The sequence below is a fragment of the Ptychodera flava genome, chromosome 1, assembly GCF_041260155.1.
Source record: "Ptychodera flava strain L36383 chromosome 1, AS_Pfla_20210202, whole genome shotgun sequence".
Taxonomy (NCBI): domain Eukaryota; kingdom Metazoa; phylum Hemichordata; class Enteropneusta; family Ptychoderidae; genus Ptychodera; species Ptychodera flava.
In genome coordinates this window covers 41663327-41689770 of record NC_091928.1, presented here as the reverse complement: position 1 = coordinate 41689770, position 26444 = coordinate 41663327, and the positions used below count along the sequence as shown (strand labels likewise).

The 26444-nt window shown below is 37.0% G+C and overlaps 1 protein-coding gene across 3 annotated transcripts in view; it reads left to right on the top strand.

Moving 5' to 3' along the window:
- LOC139137843 (phosphatidylinositol 4-phosphate 3-kinase C2 domain-containing subunit beta-like) overlaps nucleotides 1-26444 on the top strand; it is a 50403-nt gene that overhangs the window by 23094 nt on the left and 865 nt on the right. For all 3 annotated transcript variants that reach the window (XM_070706139.1, XM_070706138.1, XM_070706140.1), the window contains 24 exons: nucleotides 1527-1638; nucleotides 2137-2283; nucleotides 3500-3822; nucleotides 4439-4561; nucleotides 5473-5619; nucleotides 5977-6085; nucleotides 6259-6401; nucleotides 7273-7461; nucleotides 8211-8304; nucleotides 8710-8804; nucleotides 9547-9727; nucleotides 11279-11380; nucleotides 11943-12035; nucleotides 12592-12721; nucleotides 13499-13635; nucleotides 14500-14669; nucleotides 15445-15601; nucleotides 16022-16131; nucleotides 20169-20373; nucleotides 20846-21088; nucleotides 21656-21737; nucleotides 22756-22874; nucleotides 23357-23485; nucleotides 23905-26444. The exon at nucleotides 23905-26444 is cut by the window's right edge and continues 865 nt beyond it. In XM_070706139.1, the coding sequence (XP_070562240.1) occupies nucleotides 1527-1638; nucleotides 2137-2283; nucleotides 3500-3822; nucleotides 4439-4561; nucleotides 5473-5619; nucleotides 5977-6085; nucleotides 6259-6401; nucleotides 7273-7461; nucleotides 8211-8304; nucleotides 8710-8804; nucleotides 9547-9727; nucleotides 11279-11380; nucleotides 11943-12035; nucleotides 12592-12721; nucleotides 13499-13635; nucleotides 14500-14669; nucleotides 15445-15601; nucleotides 16022-16131; nucleotides 20169-20373; nucleotides 20846-21088; nucleotides 21656-21737; nucleotides 22756-22874; nucleotides 23357-23485; nucleotides 23905-24087 (3523 nt within the window). In that variant the 3' untranslated portion in view covers nucleotides 24088-26444. The remainder of the gene's footprint in view (nucleotides 1-1526; nucleotides 1639-2136; nucleotides 2284-3499; nucleotides 3823-4438; nucleotides 4562-5472; nucleotides 5620-5976; nucleotides 6086-6258; nucleotides 6402-7272; nucleotides 7462-8210; nucleotides 8305-8709; nucleotides 8805-9546; nucleotides 9728-11278; nucleotides 11381-11942; nucleotides 12036-12591; nucleotides 12722-13498; nucleotides 13636-14499; nucleotides 14670-15444; nucleotides 15602-16021; nucleotides 16132-20168; nucleotides 20374-20845; nucleotides 21089-21655; nucleotides 21738-22755; nucleotides 22875-23356; nucleotides 23486-23904) is intronic.

The window sequence follows — 26444 nt, the reverse complement described above, 5'->3', positions numbered from 1 at the left end:
CCGCTTTTTTTTGGTCAGCGGGACAAAATGTCCCACAAAATTTTTTTTTGATGAGAACACTGGACCGTGGACTGTGGATATTTAAAAAACAAATGAAACCTGTTGTGTTTAGGAGGAAGAGTTTAGCTCTGTTTTCATCAGAATGTGCAAATTTATGCTGACTATACGGTATAACGCGATCATGTCATTGAAGCTGTGTATATGATAATTGATTAATGAAATGTTTGTGTTCCAAAATTTCAAAACCCTTCCTGTCAGCAGTTTAAACATCCATCTTCTTGTTTCAGCAATTAATCATGTTTGGAGGAAGTTCAAATCATAGTCTATCATCAAATTTTTGCACTTCTAATATTTTGTGAAATTTTGTTAAGGATATAATATACATGGTTTTGAACTTGCCAAATGATATAACCAACATGTCTGTGATGTTCCATTTTATTGTTATTAGCTGAATTTTAAAGTGGCACTCACACTTGTAACATTTTTAAAGCACAGTTTTTTAATGCCAACGGTCAATATTTGACGAGACGACTGCACGCGGATCGCGAGATATCGATAAAAACATGTCTTCAAAAAAGTAAAAGTTTGAATTCCGGTGGCCCACCTAAATTCAGCTTCCAAACATCGAACGTTCGGGCTGGGGCCATTGTCAACTAAGCTATGGAGTACGAGTCTACGCTGACGCTGCTGTACGCCACAGTACCACTGGCGTCGGTGATCGGTCATGGCCTGTGGGAGAAAGCTGAGTCTTACTGACTTGGCGTATAAACGAAAAACACAATTTTGCTGATTCCACCAGAATTGGCAAAGGTGACTAGCAGAGTTACGTGCGGTTGATACATAGCGGCCGCCGCGTGATATGCATAGACGCATGCCACGCGCGCGGCGTACTGTGTGGCAGACGACAAAAGTAGTCATCGGAGGCGGCTAATATTTAACTCGTAAAAACTGATGTTTATGTGGTATTGGTTAAAAATATAATACAACTGATTTAGAATAATGAAAACGACAAAACTAAGGAGAAGTTTTAAAAAAACCTACCTGAGGTAAAGGCATAATGCTGTATAATAAAGTCTTTACAGTGGGAAGTAAATTCATTGCGTCGTTCGAACTTATTGTAGACTCCCCAGAATATCATTAATCAGCACAACAACAAAACTTTGGGGGATTTTGCGTCAAAATCAGAAACGATCATAAAACTTCGGGATGTGAAAAATACTCTCGGGAAATGACATGTTCTTATCGATATCTCGCGATCCGCGCGCGGTCGCCACGTCAAATATCGACCGTTGGCATTAAAAAAATGTGTTTTAAAAATTATACCAAGTGGGAGTGCCTCTTTAATCTGGAATTAAAATTCATTTGTCTACAAAAACATTGCATATTGTATGCAACAAGTTGTTTTAGCAAGGCTAATGCTTGTATTTCAACATGTTTTAGAAAGAGAATAGAACATTTATATGAAAATATAATTTCTAAAGGTACAGATAGTGTCCCTGTAACTCATTTATTCTTTTGGCTTGCAGTGACACATTACTTGGTGATTATGAGTACGTACAGGACTGTATCAAGTTTGAAAAAGATGTGAAATTTGTGTTACAGCACAAAGAGGAGATCAACAGAGAATTACGCAGAACAGTAAGTGCCGAGTGTGGTTTTATGACTAGACTCTATCTTACAAATGTATAGCCCCTCGTTGGCTCTACATTGTACATGTAGCTTTCTACTGCAATTGACGATTTAAAGGGTGGTCAACTGCCTTCAACTTTTGATGATTTTTTTCACTCAACATAAATACTCATGTTAACCGAGAGATGTTGCCACTTTCTTCTTATGCGCTTTACTTGAAGTGCTGAATAACTGACACTGTTACTCTTTCATGTCCCCAAACTTTCTCATTTCATGGGTCCGACTTTTCCATGCTGAATTTGTTTTCTAACAAATGCCAGCAATGATAATGTTGCCGCTATAAATTACCCATGCACAATTCCATTTATGTCCCTCTCTGAAATCACCATCATTTTCACACACATGTCAGTACACTTTCTTTTAAAAAATTAGTGTAACACGTAACTGAAGGTGTTACCAGGGGTAAGCCGGTAGGTTTCATTCGTCATGTCGTGTCTGTCTTGTCAGGTTGAAGATGATACCAATGACATCATGGTTACCAACTTCAGTCACCTGTTTGACCGACCAATCACAACGGCCGTATCAACCCACGGCATGACAGTACTGCTTGATGCATTCTACAGCGAGTGCAAGAAACTTTCAGATTCTCTGAGTGTAAGTATGAATCTCATGATAAAATCAATCAATCGATCAATCAATTGATTGATGATAAAATCAGTAAAATTATAACTGATACAAGAAGAAGTGATGAGATACACATATCGTAAAAGTTGCTCATTGCTACATATGTTTTGCTACATCCTGTATGGATGATTGTTGGTTCAGGGTCACTGTTTGTGTTGACAAATGGCTGGTACATACCGTACATCCCTGCATTCCAGTGTATCAGTCCTAGCTCACCATTCCAAATAATGCGTTGGGTCAAAGTACACTGCCAATGGGGTTAATTGGTATCTGTCACATTTTTTATACCAATTAGTCCAGAGGTCATGAAGAACTTACTCCAGTGGTTCTACTCCGGAATATAACAGGACACGATGGGTTCTACAAACTCAGTACACCCAATAGATCCTGGATGGCAGTACAAATAAACCCATGTGTACGGGAAGACATGTACATGTATTTCCTATGTGCGTTTGTGCACTAGGGTTTGTTTGTACTGTGGTCCATTCAAATTCTGGGTTTTACTTATTGTTTTCATGGGTACATGCTCATGGTACGCTGATGACATATTGTAATAGTCAGCATCAAAACCAACTAGATTATTCAGCAATTGACTTTAAATATCTTAAAAAGTTACAATAAATGGACCAAGAAAATCTGTCAAATAAAATGACATAAACTTTGAGCTCTGTTTATACAGTTTGCTTACTTAGGGCACATCACAGGGGACTATGCCAGCCACTAAACAGTGCCCTCTGGGGGAAATTGTTAGAATGTTGGTTACTCACAGATAGTTCTCTGTGTTTAACATACATGGCGTCTAACGTTTGCAATTCCATACAATATAGAAATATTATACAGAAATGAGTATTTTTAGGGATGCCAACTCGTTACTGCTCAATGTTAATGATGCATATTTATATATCCTTGTTCATGTGCCTTACATAACAAGAGGAGAAATTTCAACTGCCTATGGTAATTTGTATATATTATACGGTTATATGTGTGCAGAAGTTAAGAAGATAGCATTTTTGATCATTCCATTTTGTGTGGAATTTTTGTGATTAGCATATCATGCACACAAGGTATGGAAAACCATTTCACAATGATGTCAAGAATGAAAGTTGATTATCTACTGTAAATATTGTAATTATGAAGGGAAAATGTCAAACAGGCAGATTTGATGTCATTACATGTATCTTTCTAGGATACTAGCATAAGAGCACATCCAAACAAGGTGATCCAGACAGTAAAAGCAATCTGTGCTACGTTGGCCACCGTAGAAACCAACGACATCACCAGGATCACGGAAGAGCTGAAGTCGGCCACTTCCCTGAAGCTGAACGATGCCGTCAAGAACCTGACCAGGGCGGTCCAACAGTTGACTGAAATGTACTGCAAGGCGTTTGATACGGGACATGTGCATCTCTCAAAGGCGGCGTCCTCACCGATGCCAATCACATCAATGACCGAGAACCTGGACATTAGGATAGCTAGTGTACATAGATTACCGCTTCAATGGAAATCAAAGTTAGTAACAGATATTGGTATTTTAATCTACACTTGTGTTCTCAAAGTTATTCCACAAGTAATTGCTGTGAAAGTTTGCTATTGGCTCTAACTGGTTTCTCATAACAGTCCAGAATTTTTTTTTTGCTACGTCAGTCAAAATACAACATGTTTCAGTAAAGGGATGTTATTTTGCCCAGAAGTTGATACCCTGCATATAAGTTAGATGTAAATTGAGGAACGATTCATATTCTTACAGGTTGCTAAAATTTTGTCTAGTTATTTCATTTTGTTGATCAATATAGTTCAAGAAAAATAATTCAAACAGTAGCGACTTATTTGTTCCTTTATAGTGGTTGCTAGTCAGATGAACAGCAAAATTCATATTACTTTCCATTTACGCTGTGTTGATGTGCTCTGATCAATGTATTTAATGCAGATCAGAATAAAGACAATTCAGTTTGTGAAAGATACCCTTGTCACTGAGAGGGTATTCAAGGATAAATTTTGTGTAAAATCTTTAAAACATGGAAATTTAGATTTACTGCAGATGGGTAACAATGAACTTTTGCGAGTACCACAGTTTCATCTTCAGTCGTTTATAGAATACCGGTACTCTTCATTTTTTCCATTTTAGATTTGATCACTTCACTCTATCCTGTGGCATATTCTATGGTGGCAAATCACTCTACAGGACACTCACTACCAAGACAGCTAGAGTTACCACCAGCTTTTTTGATAAGATCAGCTTTGATCAAGTGTAAGTTTTCAGGTTTTCTTCTGCTGTGATTGGCTAAAATGGTTATCATGTGATATTCATAAATGTCATGATTGGCTGTTTAGTGATCATGTGACATTTGAATATTATCATGTGATGTCATGCAAGCCAATAAGAACTGTTTGTGAGTGTATGCCTTATAATGCAAAGAAAACTCTAAAACACATCACTAATTTTAAAATCGCCAATTGATTTCAGAGTGCTTTCATTTAAATGCAAGAATTGATAATACTCGTTCAAAAATTGGTAAATGCTTCAGAAACTGATTTCAAGAATACCTTAAACAGTGCTTTTGTTCAGTTTCCTGGTTTATGAAAAAATCATAAAATCACACCACAGAGATTGCCACCACAATCTGCAGCAATTAACAGAGGTTCAAATCAGTGACAGATACCAAAGTCGTTGATGCGTTTGCTTCATTTATCATTAGACAATACTACAAAGGTGTTCAGTGTGATTGGTCATAGCTATCTTTTTGAGTTGCTTCCTGTTATATGTAGTTAGGGTTGAATGCGTTTCGGATAGATTTTCAGTCGCTCAAATTTCTGCAATTCTTTTCTGATCTAAACTGTACCACTTGAGGCTCATTATTGAAGTAGAAAAAATTTCACTGTCTTACTTTTTCAAAAATGTGCAATTTTATTTCTCATAGACTTAACACAGGGATTACAGCCATTTTGAATTCAAAACTTGTTAATTTTGGGCAATTTGTTTCTCTTGTACCTTACTTTGCATGGTAACCCCCGATTTTTGTTATCAATTTTCTAAGAGAGTGGTTGAAAGTTCATTGAGGGATGTTTTAGAAAAAGTTTAAGGCTTTCACTTTCAAAGCGCATACAGGCTTATTATTAAAAAAATTTAACAGTGTTTTCGGATTTTGTCTTTAATAACAGGTTTACATTTGGTGTACCAGTCAGCAAGTTACCCAGAGAGACCAGACTATGTTTCACTCTTTACGGTACCAGTGTGAATTCCGACAACAAACAGCCAGCCAGAAAAGCACTTGGATGGGTTGCCGTCGCATTGTTCAACTTCAAGAGGTGAGTTGGAACTGTTACCTCATTGTGTGCTAGTAAAACAATGTCACCCATGCCTGCTTAATTCTTTGCCAATGGTATTGCCCAATCCTAGTGTTTTCAATGGTGGAATTGGACCTCTACACACGAAAATGAGGGAAAGAGTTTCTTCTAAGTAGTGCCTTTACTTTTCTCACTTTTGACAAGAGAATTCAAAGACACTACTCCACAAAATGATTCCAATTCTTGTGATACAGTGAGGTAGCTCTTTAATACTTCTTGGTAAAGTGACATCTTTACTTGCTTAGCAACAAAAAAGTGAAAAATCTTGTAACTTTGTGCTCAAGTAATAACCATTTACGTTGTTTCTTTCTATGATAGTGTAATGCTATCTGGCAGCCAGTTACTGGGTTTATGGCCTGACAGCAAAGCCAGTCCCATTGGTACATGTTCCTCAAATCTGCTGAATGCCAAAAGTGTCATATTACAGGTAAGTATTGTTTAGATACAAGCAGATTTGATCACCCTTGGCTATACGTTGTAAATATCTGGTAATCGATTGCTACTACACCCGGTATCTTGAATTTTTTGCAAAAGTTCAAATACGAAAAATAATTAACAGAAGATGTTGAATTAAATATCAATATCATTGTATCATTACAGGTTGATTTCCCAAGTTATGGTTGTGAGATACAGTTCCCACCTGTAGAAACAAATGACAAGCCACACATGTCATCATTTGAAGATCTAGATAAGGATACCCAGGATAGACTCAATGTCATTTTCAGGAAGGACTACCTAACCAGGTAAAATTAAATTGCAGTATCTCACTGCTTAGTTACATTTGAGCTGACTGTTAGTCATGTTTTTCGTGTGTGAAGAAGAAATGACATACTTCCATAAAAATGATCTCAAATGTGACAGTGTATGATATGAGTTATGATAAGCTAGCGTCGTACTTTACACTTAGGTCTTCATTTTGTTCAATCACCCTTATTTCTAGCAGCTACCAGAAATTATTGTATCACTGTGTTTATTTTTTCGTCGATTCATATGTAAAACTGAAAGTTCATGTATTATTTGTTAGAATTTTTTTGGCCCATTATAAGAGGCCAAAACGGCATAGGTAACTTGTTTTTTTAATCTTGACTGAAACAAGAACTAGTAACAGTGGTTAATAAATTCTGTAGTATAATGCTACCTTGGAGTTAAAATGAATAGTGAATAACACAATTTTTACAAAGTGTTCATCCAGGATAGTGTGTCTGGCTATGAAACAGGACCATGCCAATGTGTAGATAAGTTTTTCAAAAATAAACCACTACACAAATTTTCTACAGACAAAGGTTCACTGGAAGGCAAATATACACAGACACATGGCAATCACCTAGGCAACGTAGGTTGCCAGCTCAAGCACCTTCGGAGAATGTTGAACAGTTCCATATCTACCAGTGCTGCAAAACTTCGTCAAAAAGTCTTGAGAAAAACGTCTGAAAAATTGTTACACTGTAACAGTATGCTACTCCTCATATGAGTTTCTTTTTACATCCCCAAAGGGAAATATGATGAAAATTTTTGCAGACATGATTACTGCTCTTTATAAATAAAATTGAAAAATGCAATTTGTTAGATTTACAATGACTATTCATGCATCTGTATTATTTTATTTTATTCCAGGCTTGTTGAACATGAGACCCAATTAATCTGGTCCAAGCGACACTATCTGTACACCCAGCCACATGCACTACCATGGGTACTGAGAGTCATCGAGAGCTGGGATTGGGCAAGTCTGTCTGATTTGTACTCAATGCTCAACAGGTGGACACCACTGGAGCCAGTAGAGGCAATGTTGTTACTGCATCCACAGTAAGTTTCTTTTGAAACATGAAAAGGAAAATTCAATTATATCTGAGCGATAATTATCCCAAGTTCCAATACATTTTCTTTGGAAGCCAGGGATGTGGCTATCTTCCATTGTGATTGCTATCAGTATTGCCTGGAAAAATCAGAGTTTCCATCGACAGTCAAGCTCATTGCTGATGTCTCTAGCCATGTGGCAGAATTGCATATATTTACTAGGTATATTTGACCACTACTGTGTGATGACTGTGAAATGTATAGGAACAGACAACATAGCAAAACGCTAAGCTATACACTGCATCTTTTAGTGTATAATCAGTTACTTCTTTCCCTATTCTGCACGCCCTTCATTCATAGCCAGGCAAAACTGAAGATGACTGGGGTCATGATAAACCATAGTACAATTTAACTTTATCATAGGGAGTATCTTGTTATTTATTCATCGTTAAAGGCACCCTCAATTGAGCACTGTATTCCACAATAAGGAGTGTGTTTAGGTGTGCCTGGAGCTATCTACTAACAATATAGGGTAGCTATTGTAGAAAGAACACACACACAGTCTTCCATTTTGTCTTGAAAACATTTTTAGCCCTTGTCTTGAAAAGCTTTATCTTGGTATATGTGAGACAGTGTACCCTATCAAGTTCTGCTCAACTTGACCCTATTGTGTCTTTTATAAAAATTTACACTGTCTGGCAAAGTTTGCAACACACAGACATCAATACTATTCTTATATCTGTGATTGTACTACCCAGGTATGCTGACTGTCAGGTCCGTGCTACAGCGGTTGAGTGGATTCAGTGTCTGACCGATGATGAACTCTGTGACTACCTCACTCAACTTGTACAGGTAATTCAGTAGTCAATTGATAAAAATATAGATTCGGAACCACTACCAAACAGTGCAGCTGTGTTATCTATAATCAAATTATTAACTTAATTCACTCTTGAAACAATTCACAGTTTTCACAAAAAATGAAACAAAACATTTCTGTCACTCACTTCTGTGTTGATTATTTTGATGATGAAAAATATAACATGAAAAGTAATCTCCACTATTGTCTTAAGTCTCATTCTAAACGTCTTTACGGTACTTGTGTAATAAATGAATGCAGAGCGCTGTCAATATCCATGGAATCATGGTCAGCTTTTCCTCCAAGACAGACTTACTCATTTTCAGAAAATATTTTTTCTTGATCAGAGGTTGATGCTTTGCTCGTTTAAAAGTTCTCTTTTTGTGTATTTTTTGCTTCAGGCTTTGAAATATGAAAACTATCACGACTCGGCGCTTGCAAGGTTTCTCCTAGAGAGGGCGCTCACATCTGTCAGAATAGCTCATTATCTGTATTGGTAAGTATCAGGCACTTCATGTGTAACACAGATTTCTGGAAAAAAAATTACCTATTTAGGGAGCTAGTAAACTTGCCCGAATAAAATTGACTGTACTTTTGCCCCAACATATTTGTTGGTGTTTCTTCTGTGTCCATGATGTCACCAAATATGTGAATGTTCAAGTTTAAAACAACCATCAAATTAGATTATTAATGGTGATTAAACAGAAGATTCATCATATCAAATAGACCTTGTTGGCTCTTCAAATGTATCAAAAGACTAATGTTAACCATATTGAGGAAGATGATTAAAATACCAACAAGCAGTCTCTCTGAGAACAGCTTCACTCCAGGAAACATAAAATGTGAGAAAGAATAGAATTTCAAATATGAAACATCCTCATCAAATCAAAAGTTATTATATCTCTGTCAGGGACTGCCTATATTTATTTATAGAGGCATGGATTACATAGTAAAAAAGGTTCCTCTAGAAAAGTGAAGTTCTTGCAATGTTTAAGCTTACATTTCAACGTGGAAGTGAAACTCAAATTTCATGCTTTTTGAAATAAATTACAAGACAAGTATGGAATAAATTCAACAGGTTCAATAACAAGGGTCTCCAAAGCCCATCCTGCCATCACTCAAATTTATGATGTACATCAATGTACCCTTGATGAAAGGTCACAGGTCACTGGGTGGAAGTGCAACCATGGCAGTGCTGCACTGACAAGACTCCCTTCCCTGTTCTGTCTTCTTCTCAGGCATCTCAAGGACAGTCTGGCCGACCAGCAGTTCAGCCAACGTTTTCAGATGGTCCTTGGTGCGTTGCTGAGCACGTGTGGCCAGGCACTGAGAACACAGTTCGAACAGCAGGATGACTTCATGACGAAGTTATCGGAAGTCGCTGAGACCGTGAAGAAGCACAAAGATTCTGTAAGACAGGTATTTTACATGTAGTTGTCTCGTGGAGCTGTGTGTATTGGGTGTTGCAGCATGCGCCGCCGCAAAGGTTTGACTTTTATTTTGGTGTTTTCTCAAAGGTTCTCTGTTGAAGTTGTCACAGATTTTTAATGATAACAGCAATGAGATGACAACAGCAGGGTCAGAATCAATAGCTGTGTTCTGGGTGTCCAATGTTCATATGACAATGAGTTTTCTTGTCCCAAACCTCTTGACATAGCTTGTACTGTTAACAGGACTTCTGATTATGATTTCAAGATTACATCCCTACTATACATGCCGACTATCTTGAACGCCAAATTCTTTGTCTTGGATGACTGTAATTATAATAATTAGTCCAGACAGGCCTTTTATAGACAAAAACATTTCAAGCCTGTACGATGTTCGAGAATCTCACCTTGTTAACTTACCTCAGGCAATACACTTTTGATCAAATTTACAACAGTGTCTATATACAGGATGTTTACCCCCTTGATGTATCCAACCCACAAGTTAGGGTTAGGGATTTGGTTAGGGCTATTGTCTGTTGGGCAAATATCCAGGGGGTGACTGTCATAGAACCCAATTTACCAGTACTGTCATAATGATCCACACACCATCCTGACTGTGTCATACCTGCATCTTTGACTCATTCATCTCGGTGGCAAGGGTTTTCTACACACCAACCATAAACCATACATGTGTGGTTGTTGACAGTATATCATTTAACAGCTAACCTAGGAGTTTTTTCTCACTATGAGTCACTTGAAGTCTATGGATTAGAGCATGCTAATCCAGCTGATACCCCTAACGTTACTATTTGATATCTGTATTCTGTTTGTGCATGGAAGTACTATTATTGCACTGCAGCCAGCTTCTAGTTCAAGTGTTGTCAATGTTATTGTATGACTGACTGTATTGTATGTTGTGATGTCAGTGACAATCTTTGCATGCTAATAGTCATAAAAATACTTGGTTCTCAATAGATTTCCACTATTTGAATTTAGAAAATCAGTCAAAAACTCAAATTTTTGTATACTCTGATAATTTTGCAACTTTTTTTTTGCTCAAAAGTTCAAAACTTTGGTGTAAAGGCAAAGTGGTAGAGTACTGTTTGGTTTTTAAAGTGTCAAAATCAGAACACATTGTACAAAAAGGAAAATAATACAGTTAGGTAGGAATTTTACTGATCAACTGGCATCTGAGTCAACAGCAATGATGCTAAGCCTTTTATCCCCATTTCCCAATGTACAGGTCCAACTTCACAATCGAAAATAACAGGGTTGTACCAACCTTTAGAGGCAAAAGGGTTTGACTTGTTCCCTGTAAACAGGTCCAGAATCACCTTTAAAGATAATGGATCTGGGCCTAACCATGGTGGTGAAAGGGTTGAAACAGAGTCATTGTATGAACCCTGATACCCCCATGTTCTATTAAGTAGTCCAGCTCAGCGTCGTAAGTAGTGAAGGTTGGGTCAAACTATGGTATATATAGGGGCTACAACAGATTTCCTGAAAGTTGTTTTGTTCATTTTTATCTTTCCCTGTTGTGTAGGTCATCCTTCACAGACACCTTGAACCTATCACCAAGAAATATCCCAAAGTTCTCAGATTACCGCTGTCACCAAGCCTTGACATCGGAAAAATGAAAATCAAGGTGAGGAAATATACTGCTCCGTAGACTTTGATGTCACTGTGGTTTCATCAAGTGGAGAACAACTCTACTGATCAGAATGACAATTTCATGTGATTGACCAAACAATGTAGCGTTGCATGAAGTGATAACCCAGCCCAGTTTATAATAATTATCTCATTTTCAGTAATGCCTTTTAATTTTTCAATCATCGTTGATATTGATTTGTTTCTTTGTCTCATCAAAGCCCATGTAGTTGTTTGGAAGGTTTGCGTGTGTGTGTGTGTCTTTTTGTATTCTAGACATGTGCAGGGGCAAAGACTTAAATTGCGCTGTTGTATTGGTTCACTCAACCAGAGGATCTGTGTGACTCAGTGGTCATGACCACTCTTTTACGCTAAATATCAGTGCTGTGCAGGTCCAGGGGTCCAGTCCTGCTGGTTACTCTCTATATTGCCGACAGAACACTGATCTTGATCACTTATATGTATCGGGTATGCGTATAGGTACACATCAGCATTAAAAAAACTAATATCTAGTAACACGGTTTGAGTCAGCTGATTCTATGGAATTATTTTATTTTCAGAGTTGTTCATACTTCACATCATTTACAGTACCTCTGAGATTAGTCTTTGAGAATGTAGACCCACTTGGTGAAGAAATTGCCGTCATGTATAAGGTAAGCTACACTACAGCATCAACACACATTTCATTTATACATGTATTCCTTATAGAGGAGTACATGTATAATCCAGGTTTTCTGAAATATATCCATTGTCAATGATCACATACTGTCATTAATACTTTCTCAATTGCAAAAGAGACATCTTCATCACTGTTGTTTTTCCCTTTGCACGCATTATTTCTGTAAACTTTTCCTAAGGGTACAGTGTATGTATGGTCTGTCCAAACAGTAGGGCAGATCAAAATGGCATTTCAACTTTATCTCAGTGTGTTGTGATGTGAATCTGAGTATTTCAAATGATACCCAAGACAGTAAATATATAAGAAGAAAGAGTATGTTCCAAATAATAATCAGTTACAGATATCAGGGAATAAGTCACTGATTTGTACACCTACCGGTACATGTAATTCTTGGGAATTCATATTTACCGTTTTTTTGTATTCTTTGAATGACCTATATGTACAGTTATTTTGTCAGGGTCAAATTCACATCATGTGACATAACAGTAGGCATTTATTATTTTCTGTTAAAATGTTTGACTACTCCACAGGCAGGGGAAGATCTTCGTCAGGACATGCTGACATTACAGATGATCCGACTCATGGATAAACTGTGGCTGAAAGAAGGCATGGACCTGAAAATGATCACTTTCCGATGTATGGCCACTGGACAAAACTCAGGTATGTGATAATGTTATTGTGGACCCTTCTGTTTGCCATATAGTGCATCGTCCTAGGTTCATGAATATTCAACATTAATTATGAGTGATTATCATAAGATTTGCATATTACACCAATACATCAATACACCTTATGCAAATGAAAACAATATGTCAAGCTGTATTCAGAAGATCGCATCTGTGTTACCAAGATTATAACATTTAATGATCCCTTAGGATGCAGGTTACAGGTTGCACTACTTGCAAATGAACTTTGAAGTAAATCTTCAGTTTACAGTGATACATAACAATGTCAGTTGTACCAACTGTCTGGTTACCAACAGATTTTCATAGATAAAGGACCTTGGTAAATGTAACTCTCAGGTCTAGGGAGAGAACCATTTACAGAACCACCATATCTCTAGTTTGATATCAGAAATCTGAAATGGAAAATCAACAAAGCTCATTTACATCGACTATGGAGAGCACTATCGTTTAATGCAGATGGCATACCTAAAATATATTACACAGAATGTTCATAATGAGTTTGTGGATTTTCTGTATCTCTAGCAATGCATATTACCAATGTCACAAATACCCCTGATCCCTGAAACTACTTTTAGTGAGATGTCGTTTAACCTTTTCACCGTCATGATTTAGCCCAAACCCATTGTTATCAATGGTGATTTTAGTAAATTTTGGACCTGTTTATGGGTAATCAAGATGAATGGGGTAACTTTGACCTGCAATATCCAAACCACCATGTTCAGTTTGATTTCCAATGCACGTTTCACTCTAGGTCTGGTAGAGTTGGTTCCTGACTCGGAGACACTCCGTAAGATTCAAGTAGAGCGTGGTGTTACTGGATCATTCAAGGATCGACCACTTGCAGACTGGCTACAGAAGTATAACCCAACGGAAACAGAATACCAAAAGGTAATGAATTCATCTCTACTGGAATATTGGTGTAACTGAATTGCTCTGGGCAAAGTCCTCCTACTCATTACATTCAGATTTCTGTTTGTGTCTTTCATACAAAATAAATTGATTACAAAATGCAAACATACTCCCAAGATTAACATTTAATTGTAATCCAGCATAGCATGAACTGAAGCAAAATTTACTGGCAGTTTGGCAATTTGGTTGGGTTGACAAAAAAATGTCTCTATGACACTTGTTGGATATATGATGTCTACACATCGTCTGCATCAATATGTTTTAGTTTTTAAGCCTTTTGTAATGCAAGGGAGATAATTATGAAGAAAAATGTTTGTCAAACAATGCCAAATGCCATTTCTAGGTTTTGTCAGATGTATAATGAATGCAAAATGTTCTTTGTGAAAGTTGTCTAGTTTCAATGTAGGGTAACTTTTCAATATTTCTTCTACAAGGGTCTGCCAATTAAATCACCAAATGCATTACTTAATCAAAGTCCAAACAAGTTATAATAGGGAGTGTGATTTTGACATTCCAAAGAGTGATCATCCACTGTCAGACTGGCAAGATGGTAAAAACAAACAAATTTCACAAAATTGAATCAAACTTTTTAATGACAGATTGGGACTGCAAAAAATATTGGTACGTGTTTAATAGAATTCCCCTTGGCTATTGTAACCTGTAACCGTTGGGAGAGAAAGAATTACTTGCATACTTTTCTCACATCAGTTTACCCACTGACAAAGTCTTAATAATAATAATAATAATAATAATAATAATAATAATAATGATTTATTCAAAAAGCGTGTATATCCACTGTGATAAAAAGTGATCAAAGTCTTAATGTGACGTTCTCTATAACAGGCAGTAGATAACTTCATCTATTCCTGTGCTGGTTACTGTGTAGCAACCTATGTCCTTGGCATTGGTGACAGACACAACGATAACATCATGGTGAAAACGACGGGACACATGTTTCACATTGACTTCGGCAAATTCCTTGGAAATGCTCAGATGTTTGGAAGCATTAAAAGGTAAGATTAAAGGAATAACACAGGTTTGAAAAGATGATAATGTGGGTAATTTGGCAACTGGACCTCAGAGAGGTTACTTCTTGCGTGAACACTTCTTTGAAACTTCAATTTTCTGAAATGAGAATTAACCCTTTGAGCGCCAAAGTCTATTTTTGTCCCCTTTATAAAATAAACCCTAGTCAATTTTTCTCAGATTTTTGCCAAAATTTTGAGAAAAAACTGTAGCCAATGAAATGTGATGTCCATTTGCTCAAAAATTATCAAAAAATTACAGAGAAATTCATAAAAATTGGTAAAATTCTGCACTAAAATTTTGGCGGGAGAAAATTAAAGCGCTCAAAGGATTAATACAAGTCAGAGCAGCTTGGTATAAATTACTGTGAACACCTTTTAAATGTATCATCAAGGTTTGTTTCAGAAAAAAATTGAAAACACACAATCTTATATGTGAAAATTATGGGGATACCTGATTTCGTAATGTTGTGGGTGAAGTTGACCTTTGTGAATTCAAAGTGATATCAATGTTCAGGGTGGCAAAGGAAACAACAAACACAATGAATTTGAACTTCTATAGGCGCTAGTCATTCACAGGCATGCTTATTTCGTGCAACAGGGAATTTGCTCTACAAGTTCAATAACTGAGCAGTACGAAAGCAGGACTTCTTGGGTGTTGGAGCTCATACGTTTTAACGTTTCCATACCTACCAACTATCTCTCACCTGACTTGTATTTTGATGTTTGAATGTTTTCACACCATTCTGCATTTTCCTTTCAGGGATCGTACCCCATTTGTTCTGACATCAGACATGGCGTACGTAATCAATGGTGGAGACAAGCCCAGCAGTAGATTCCATGATTTTGTAGATCTCTGCTGTCAAGCCTTCAACATCGTCAGATGCCATGCTAATCTATTTTTCAGTCTCTTTGGACTGGTGGGTTTCTGCTCAGTTGCTGTATTTCAAAAGAACATGGAGTTCCTGAAAGTGGATGATACAGGGACAACCATCTCTTTTACTGAGACATGACAAAATCACTTCCCTGTTTCAGAATCATACTTTAGTCGTTCACTTTACATCAGTTGACTGTGCTTAAGTAGCACATCCATGGAATTTTTCCGAGAGTTTCCATAAGAAGAAGCATCCTGCTCCAGCCTGCCCGTACAACAGAAATACCAAACATCAGTAAGATTTTCTGAAGAAAATCAAGTGATAGTCCTATCTTATGGTTATAATAATCTTTAAAAACATCCAAGACAATGTTGTCTGCTGAACATCAAAGATGTTCAATTATAACACTAATTGTTACAACAATGATCAGGAGTGTTGATCATCCCATTGTTATTCCCTCTGCAGATGTTGAATTCTGGGATAGCAGAGTTAGCTAATGTAGAAGACATCAAATACGTACACAATGCATTGAAACCCAGTGCATCGAATGCTGAATCTACAGCCATGTTTACAAGGTATGGTGTATCAATAATTCCTGTCCCATAGTGACTGTGAATGTCAACCATTTCAGACTTGGAAGTTACATGTACACTGTTTGACAAATTTTTCAGGTTTTACTTCAACTTCAGGTCTCTTTTGACATCCATGGCCAGAAGTCGGGAATTTTTCATTTTAGACATTTTTACATTTAGTAGTGCATGTTTGACATGTTAGGTCGGAACTAACGTGACCAAAAAAGCCGATCGTGCAAACCTATCGTGTATCGTGCACGCCTAACGTGTACGGACCTAACGTGTCTAAAATGTCTAACGTGCATGTCATTTTAGGTTTCATCATGAGTCTCAATCTATCATGCCAATCGTGCAAACCTATCGTGTATGGTGCAAACCTAACGTGTACGGACCTAACGTGTCTAAAATGTCTAACGTGTATATCATGACTGTACCATTCAACTTATCTGGAGACCCTAAAATGACATACACGTTAGACATTTTGACACGTTAGATCCGTACTCGTTAGGTATATGTACGATACACGATAAGTTTGCACGATCGGCATGATAGACTTTGACTCGTGGACAACCTAAAATGACATACACATTAGACATTTTAGACACGTTAGCTCCGTAAATCTTAGGTCGGCACGTTATACGATATGTCTCTAACCCTATCATGCCAATCGTGCAAACCTATCTTGTATCGTGCAGACCTAACCTGTACGGACCTAACGTGTCTAAAATGTCTAAAGTGTATGTCATTTTAGGTTTTCATCATGAGTCAAAATCTATCATGCCAATCGTGCAAACCTATCGTGTATCGTGCAAACCTAACGTGTACGGACCTAACGTGTCTAAAATGTCTAACGTGTAGGCCTATGTCATTTTAGGTTTTCATCATGAGTCAAAATCTATCATGCCAATCGTGCAAACCTATCGTGTATCGTGCAAACCTAAAGTGTACGGACCTAACGTGTCTAAAATGTCTAACGTGCATGTCATTTTAGGTTTTCATCACGAGTCAAAATCTATCATGCCAATCGTGCAAACCTATCGTGTATCGTGCAAACCTAACGTGTACGGACCTAACTTGTCTAAAATGTCTAAACGTGTATATCATGACTGTACCATTCAACTTATCTGGAGACCCTAAAATGACATACACGTTAGACATTTTTGACACGTTAGATACGTACTCGTTAGGCATATGTACGATACACGATAAGTTTGCACGATCGGCATGATAGACTTTGACTCGTGGACAACCTAAAATGACATACACGTTAGACATTTTAGACACGTTAGCTCCGTAAATCTTAGGTCGGCACGTTATACGATATGTCTCAAGATTCACGTGATGGCCTACAAACACGGTAAGGTCTAACTCTATCATGCCAATCGTGCAAACCTATCTTGTATCATGCAGACCTAACCTGTACGGACCTAACGTGTCTAAAATGTCTAACGTGCATGTCATTTTAGGTTCTCAACATGAGTCAAAATCTATCATGCCAATCGTGCAAAGCTATCGTGTATCGTGCAAACCTAACGTGTACGGACCTAACGTGTCTAAAATGTCTAACGTGTATGTCATTTTAGGTTTTCATCATGAGTCAAATTCTATCATGCCAATCGTGCAAACCTATCGTGTATCGTGCAAACCTAACGTGTACGGACCTAACGTGTCTAAAATGTCTAACGTGTATGTCATTTTAGGTTCTCCACATGAGTCAAAATCTATCATGCCAATCGTGCAAACCTATTGTGTATCGTGCAAACCTAACGTGTACGGACCTAACGTGTCTAAAATGTCTAACGTGTACGTCATTTTAGGTTCTCCACATGACTCCAATTTCTATCATGCCAATCATGCAAAACTATCGTGTATCGTGCAAACCTAACGTGTACGGACCTAACGTGTCTAAAATGTCTAACGTGCATGTCATTTTAGGTTCTCCACATGAGTCAAAATCTATCATGCCAATCGTGCAAACCTATCGTGTATCGTGCAAACCTAACGTGTACGGACCTAACGTGTCTAAAATGTCTAACGTGCATGTCATTTTAGGTTTTCATCATGAGTCAAAATCTATCATGCCAATCGTGCAAACCTATCGTGTATCGTGCAAACCTAACGTGTACGGACCTAATGTGTCTAAAATGTCTAACGTGTATGTCATTTTAGGTTCTCAACATGAGTCAAAATCTATCATGCCAATCGTGCAAACCTATTGTGTATCGTGCAAACCTAACGTGTACGGACCTAACGTGTCTAAAATGTCTAACGTGCATGTCATTTTAGGTTCTCCACATGAGTCAAAATCTATCATGCCAATCGTGCAAAGCTATCGTGTATCGTGCAAACCTAACGTGTACGGACCTAACGTGTCTAAAATGTCTAACGTGTACGTCATTTTAGGTTCTCCACATGACTCCAATTTCTATCATGCCAATCATGCAAACCTATCGTGGAACGTGTACGGACCTAACGTGTCTAAAATGTCTAACGTGCATGTCATTTTAGGTTCTCCACATGAGTCAAAATCTATCATGCCAATCGTGCAAACCTATCGTGTATCGTGCAAACCTAACGTGTACGGACCTAACGTGTCTAAAATGTCTAACGTGCATGTCATTTTAGGTTTTCATCATGAGTCAAAATCTATCATGCCAATCGTGCAAACCTATCGTGTATCGTGCAAACCTAACGTGTACGCACCTAAATGTGTCTAAAATGTCTAACGTGTATGTCATTTTAGGTTCTCAACATGAGTCAAAATCTATCATGCCAATCGTGCAAACCTATCGTGTATCGTGCAAACCTAACGTGTACGGACCTAACGTGTCTAAAATGTCTAACGTGCATGTCATTTTAGGTTCTCCACATGAGTCAAAATCTATCATGCCAATCGTGCAAACCTATCGTGTATCGTGCAAACCTAACGTGTACGGACCTAACGTGTCTAAAATGTCTAACGTGTACGTCATTTTAGGTTCTCCACATGACTCCAATTTCTATCATGCCAATCATGCAAACCTATCGTGGAACGTGTACGGCCTAACGTGTCTAAAATGTCTAACGTGCAGACTTTTACAGTGTTTAGTCATGCACGTTTGCCTTACACGTTTGGGTTCTATAATGTACAATGGCATACAACTCCCCATAGCACGATAGCTTCAACAATGTGAAACGTGCATTTTTACCATCTACTGGCCATAGCTCTCTTTTGAAGGACATGTCTCTGAAGTGTGTGCTCCTCCTTATCAGTTTTATTTCCTGAGTGATCTACATTATGTACAGGGATCCATGAACCCATTGTGCAGTTGTCCAATATCATTGTTCCACTGACAGAGTTGTACTGTATGTAGGCAGCTGTTATTAGCCCTTCCACTGCCATGGTTTGACCCAAACCCTCTGTTATCAATAGTGAGTGTGGACCTGTTTACTTTGATTTAGGGGTGAACAGGGTAAGGGATTGACACTTTTCACCTGTAGTGGAAACAAGCTCCAAAAGCTCTCAGCAGGAGGTTCAGTTGACACCCAATTTCCTTTACATGGACAGAAAAATTTAATCTCGCCTTTACCCTTTCAGCGCTGTAAATTGTTCCCACCAAAATGTTGTTGCAACATTTTACAAAGTGTTATGTATATTCCTGTCACTTTGCTTTAATTTTGGACGTCAATGATATTATTTCCTGTTGGCTACAGCTTTTGATAAAAACATTCTGAAAAACATGAAAAAAATCTTAGTTTTACTTTTAGCGAAGAGGTGGCAAGAATTAACTTTGGCATTTAAAAATGGTCAAATAATGATACGGATCAAATGCCTGTGACGAATGATAATAATTTGTTACTTACCACATTCTGTAAGTGGATGTATACATGTACCCTCTTGATGATGAAGTGAAGCAATACATTAATTATATTAATAATAAATAAATAAAATGGAGCCACATTGCATTGATATAATAATAATAATAATAATAATAATATCCTGATTTTGGGGATTTAGAAACTACACGTTCATAAAATTTCATTTCTTCTCCCTCTTACAGACTAATCGAAGCCAGTCTTGGTGCAAAGTCAACACAGATTAATTTCTTCATCCATAACTTGGCACAGATGAGATTCAGCGGATCATCAGCGGAGTCTGGCATACTGTCCTTTTCACCAAAAACCTTCACACGGGAAGCGGACGGCAAGATAGAAAGTGCGACTGTGTTTGGCTACCAGAAGAGATACAATCCAGACAAGCATTATGTAAGTATAAACATTTACATGCCAAGAGTGGCGGGTAGGTTTGGTGTCGCCAGATGTATGTTTATTAATATGCAAATATGGTTACATTACCTTGATTGTAATCTCTTTAATGTACTGTCTTCTTCCATAAGAAAAGTAGATACCTGCCATTTTAACCTTTTACTTTTAGTGCAAGATGTAAGAGTAATTAGTATTCAGTCATGCAAATTATATTAATGAGCATTGTTGTGGTGTTCAAATTTTATGCAAATGATTCTTTGTCTATCTGGAATATTCTTGTACCTCTCATCTTGCATAGTGTGATAGAGTAACCCAAATGCGGATCAAACAAAATCAAACAGAAGCTTCTCTCATGGAACCCAGTGGAACACAGTGGGTTCTTTCATGGATTTGTAGTCATAAGCATCTTCGTATTGCAGATCAATCTATGATGTTTGTCACAAGAAGTAACAACAAATTTCTTTTTTTCCAGTTATACATTGTTAAAGTGAACCGAGTAGGGGAGAAGGAGCCAACGTTTATTTTCCGAAAATTCAGTGAATTTCATGAACTGGATGACAAGCTGTCAGACATGTTTCCCAGAATTCGGCTACCGACACTGTCCAGCACACACACCCTTGGACGTACCCACATCAAACAGGTTGCTGAGAGGAGGAAAATTGAAATTGAGAAGTGGCTGGATGAAGTGTTGAACATGGCGCCAGAGGTGTCCGAGGTCAGTGTCAACCCTTTTAGAGCTGCATATCGGTTTAACCCTGTTTACTTCTATATGGTGTGGGTTGTTCCATTTTCAGGGTATAGGGTAGAAAGATTCCACCCTGATTGTGCAATTAAGACAAAGTACAATTAGTTAACCATTGTATACAGTTATTGAATGAGTGTAACATGCATTTTTGACCAATGGGAATGATGACACTCCAAGTCAAACTTTACAACTAGTTGAGCCTCTCATAAGTATATTGGATTACTTTCAGTTTGATTTGTGAAAAAATGCTCAACAAAAGTCATATAGTCAAGTAGAGATATTATTTTGGAGAAGACACAAATTGCTCTGGTATTTCTAATCAATTGAGTTCACAAAGTCAAAAGAAACAAGTTGAATTGAGTGTCAAGCTGTTTAATCTCAAGTGGTCACAGTGGAGTTTGTTCAATGTAATGCAAACAAATTATGTATATTGAAAGTAATTGCTTTCAGGTCAAATGTTTATTACTATTGGTCATAGCTTGGTTTGCCAAGTTGCAGTGATAATACTATCATTCATATATCCATAATTGTTCCCAGTGTGACCTGGTGTACACTTTCTTCCATCCATTGCTACGAGATGAGAGGGATGTAGACTTGATAAGCATGGTCAGGCCTAAAGGTAAGTTAACACAATAGACAGTTGATGGTATGCCATTCAGTAGTTCACAAATCACTGCCTATACATCTTGAGTTAGATGTAGTCAGTTTCATAATAAGTATGAGTGATTGTATGCAAATGATCTATATTTCATGCCCTTTTATGGTAAAAGGCATATTTAACTACCACTCAGTGCGCGTACCCTTTTATGATAAGATGCAATGTAATATAACCGCTATGGCTTTACAGTAATATGCAAATTTATCTACTTCACAGTGTATACCGTTTTATGGCAGTATGCAAATGTATCTGCTGGCCAGTGCATAACTTTTTATGGCACTATGCGAATGTGCATACCCTTTTATGGCAATATGCAAATGTGTCTGCTAGCAATTGCATACCCTTTTATGTTAATGTGCAAATGCATCTGTTAATGGTATTCTGCAACTGAAAGTACTGTAGAGTACATATGTTAGAAGCATTTAACGTGTTCAACATCGTTCCACTAAGTTTGAAGTCAGTGTAGAACCAACTTTCTCTTCATTTGTTGATATACAAGATGTCTTCAACATTCTGGATATACCATGAGAGAATCATAGTTGTTTATTTCACTGAGTATTTGTTTTCAAAATACACATAACCTAAAGAAAACTTCAACTATGGGCAAGAGTTCCCTTAGGCCCCTCATACCTGGAAATCACTTTAATTGTGGAATTTCCTAGGAAGAAGCACATCATTACAACTTTTGGTGGGGCTTGGAATTAGGGTTAGTTTTAGGGTTAGCATAATTAAAAGTGTTGTATTTTCTACCTAAGAAAAAAATTGAGATGGGGGCCTTAAGGAACTCTTTCCAAACCATGCAACAAATGAAATGAAGTCTTTCCTTATTCCCAATAAATTTTCTACTAATAAAGTGGGTAGAACTGTCCAAAATCGTCATTCATTTTCATTTCCTGACATTCAACTTTGCCTACAAAATGAAATGGTGAATTGGCAAGGAAAAGATAAATTTAAAGCATTGTTTCCCTTCGCATTGCAGAGAGTACATTACCGACAAGTCAACAGCAAAAGAGTGGTCAGATTGGTGGCCAAGTCAAACTATCACTGCATTACAAGAATGGAGCTCTGGTCATAATGGTCATGCATGTCAAAGACTTGGTAAGATAAGGTTGAATGCATCTCAAGGAAGGATATTCAGACTCTCAAAATTTTATAATATTCTTAATAGCCTACCTCTTGTGGGGACTTATTTTCAAGCTTATGGAGTAAATAAAGTTTTGACCGGCTTATTTTTGTGAAAATCAAGTATTTTTGTTACGATGCAAAGTTGGTTTTAACCAACTTGATTGTGACATTTGAACTTTGTCGGATAACGGTTAATTTTGCTTCTGTTTATAGTTATCTAGCTTTAAGACTGATACACTATTGTTGTTTTTAAATTGACAAGTATTAATTTAGTTCATGGAAAGTGGAAGTTGAGATATTGACAAATTATATTTTGAGAAACTCAAACATTAAAATTGTTCACAGCCATTCGTAGTTTAGAGAAAATATATTAAATATTCAGTTATCACAAGACACAGGAGTAAACATTCAGAATGTCAGTCATTTACTTGATATTGTTTTCCTCCGTGTTTTAGATTCCACCAACTGATGGGGGACCACCAGATCCCTATGTCAAGCTCTATCTATTGCCAGATCCTGACAAAGCCACCAAGAGGAAGACAAAAGTTGCCAGAAAGACACTAAACCCTACTTACAATGAAATGGTAGGTGCTTCAAACTAGATCTCTGGATCTTTAACCCTTGAGTGCTGTAATTTTTCCTGCCAACTTTTATTGCAACATTTTTCCAATTTTTATTAATGTTTCTTTAATTCGTTTACTAATTTTGGACCAAATGGACATCCCTTTTCATTGGCTAGTTTTTGATGTGAATTTTGGAAAAATCTGATAAAAATATGCCTGGATATGAAAAAAATTGTCTTGGTTATGGCACTCAAAAGGGTTAATTGTCTAAATCTCTCTTGTGAGTTAACAGTTTGATTTACAGTGAACTTTTTTATAACCTAAGATTGCAATCATGTAAATGACCAGTTTACAGATTATAATGCCACCTATGAAAATTTACCTTATCAATTGAACTTTTACAAAGTGTAATTTATTAATATCTAAAACCTTGATTTCAGCTCATCTATAACATACCATTGCCGAGTGTAAAGAAGAGGATTTTACAAATCACCGTGTGGAACTCTGAAAGTCTAAAGGAAAATAGCTTCATGGGCTCTGTCAATGTGCCATTAGAAAACATTAATCTAGCAATGGAGACAGTCGATTGGTACAGACTTGGACCATTCCTTAAAGTTGCGTGACGTTAGCCACTATACCGTGTTTTTGAACATTCATGTGCCAACTGTGGGAATATCTAACAAATGCTTTGAGCAGACTACAGAGATCAACTCCAAGAATTGTGCATAGTTGTCAAAGTGTTTTGAATGGTGCTAATCTGTGCATTTATCCTGTCCAGACCAGACTTTGCCAATCTGTGAAATTATCCTGTCCAGACCATACTTTGCTTATCTATGAATTTATCCTGTCCAGACCAGACTTGCCATGCCGGAAGTGTGATGTTAACTCCTGATAATTACTCACAGCAGACACAATTTTCTAGTCTTTGTGAGATGTCGGATGACTTTTCCATCCAACATACAAATCATTTGTCAGCCATGTAAAACAAGTCAAGTTTTCTATGCAGAGTTGTACAAAAATTGACAATGGGTATACAGTTCTCAATAGTGTATCTGATGAACTTTTTTGTTCTGTAAACGCTATATCCCTCTGAGATCAAGTCAAATGTAGTAGAGAAAGAAAGATTGCCACTTCTTATTTCATCTATTTTATGCTGCTGAGAGCCTGCTAATTATGTCCTAGGTACAATTTACACAAGATACAGTACCAGTAGCATAGATTATCACAATGAAACTAAGCAAGTTTTGCTTGGCATAGGTGAGAGACAGCTTGAAAGGTAATACATTTAAGTGTGTATGAATCACAGGACAATCAACGTACATAGTTCAAAGAGAGGATTGAAATGTCTCAGTTTTTGTCAGGTAATGCTGTAGGGATGAAAAAGTAAGAGCGTGCTTGAAAGGAGTTGAGTGTAGTCTAGTCAGAGATTTTCACTCCATAGCAATCTAGTTATATTAGTTGCCTTCATGAACAGAGAGCTACCTCCTAACCTGATAACCCTGTTACCCCAAGACCCCTGTTTATTGAACGCAAAGGGAATATACTAAAGTCTGGTGATGAAAGGGTTTACATGTTGAATACTGAATTCATAAGATGGGTTCCACGTTCAATAGTCTGTAGTAACTGAGTTTCTGCTCATCATTTAATTCTTAAGCAGGTGATTCAGTTTCTTGATTTTACTTATTTTTATTAAGGAGAAAAGAAAAAATTGTAGCTGTATAGCGATTTTTAATGAATGTTTGTATACTGTAATATTTTAGTCTGCCCAAGGTAACTGGGTATTAGTGTTATCATGTCACTTGTCTTTGTACATTTGTCAGGCTCTGGAAATATCTAGTTACTGCAAATCATATGTGAAATCCTGTTTAGACTTTTAACCATCTCTAAGTGAATCAAGAAATGATAAACAAATGAAATACTCTCTAAAGAGTTGTTGAGGAAGTCTGCAGACTACTGTCAGTTTGTGAAATGAAACTCACATATATTTATTTGTATTCTGGTATGTAGAATTAATAGCCATGTCTGACTTCCATTATTTCAATGTACAGTAGAGCTTATAATAATTCCATGCGTATTTGTCTTGTCATTTTCATAGTTGGTACAAAATTTCTTTTATGTACAGTAAAGCATACGGTATATTCATATGAATTCAATGCTTACTCATCTTGTCATTTTCATAGTTGGCACAAAAACTTCTTATAAGAGTGGGGGAAAAAATTGGGCTTTGTGAAAGAAAAACTATCAAAATTTAAGCTTGACAGATAGCAAGTTCCAGTGTGTGAATCATGAATCGTTGCAGGAGATATTATGCCCAGTAAACTAATGGATGTAAAAGTGCTAGATAAGGAAAATTCAGTGCGTATTTTAGACGTAAGTCCTTTTTATTGTTTTATGTCACACATCAAGTATTTCAAGTTTCTTAATTAGAGTGTAGAATTAACTCTGTGATTTGTAACTTTTTGCAAGCATAAAGAAGATGATAATTGTAAAATCTGAGATAATGAGTCATGCTGTTTTGTTACTGTAATGAGACAAGCTCACTAAAAACCAGATTGCTTTAAGGTAGTATGAGCCTTGAAAATGAAAGACTTCAAATCTCCTCAATGCAACTTTCAACCATACTCGTTCGAAATCGAGAAAAAAAATCATGGGTCATCACACTCAAAGATTGACACTAGAGAAATCAATAGCGTAAGTTGTATTGATATTTTAAATTCAAAATGGCCACCATCCCTGTTTTAGCTCTGTGGGGAAAAATATAATTCTTCAATTTTCAATAGTTAAGACCATAAAGATTATTTTTGCTCCAAGAGCTTTAAAATGAGGCCTCCCCCCACAAGTGGTATATCAGAAAAAAATTGTAAAAATTTGAGATTATGAACAGCTGTACCCGAGGCACATTCTACCTTTAATGTAATCATTTTGTTAATCTGTGTGTCTGTTATATTTAAAAGTAAAATACATTAAGTCAAACTTTGTA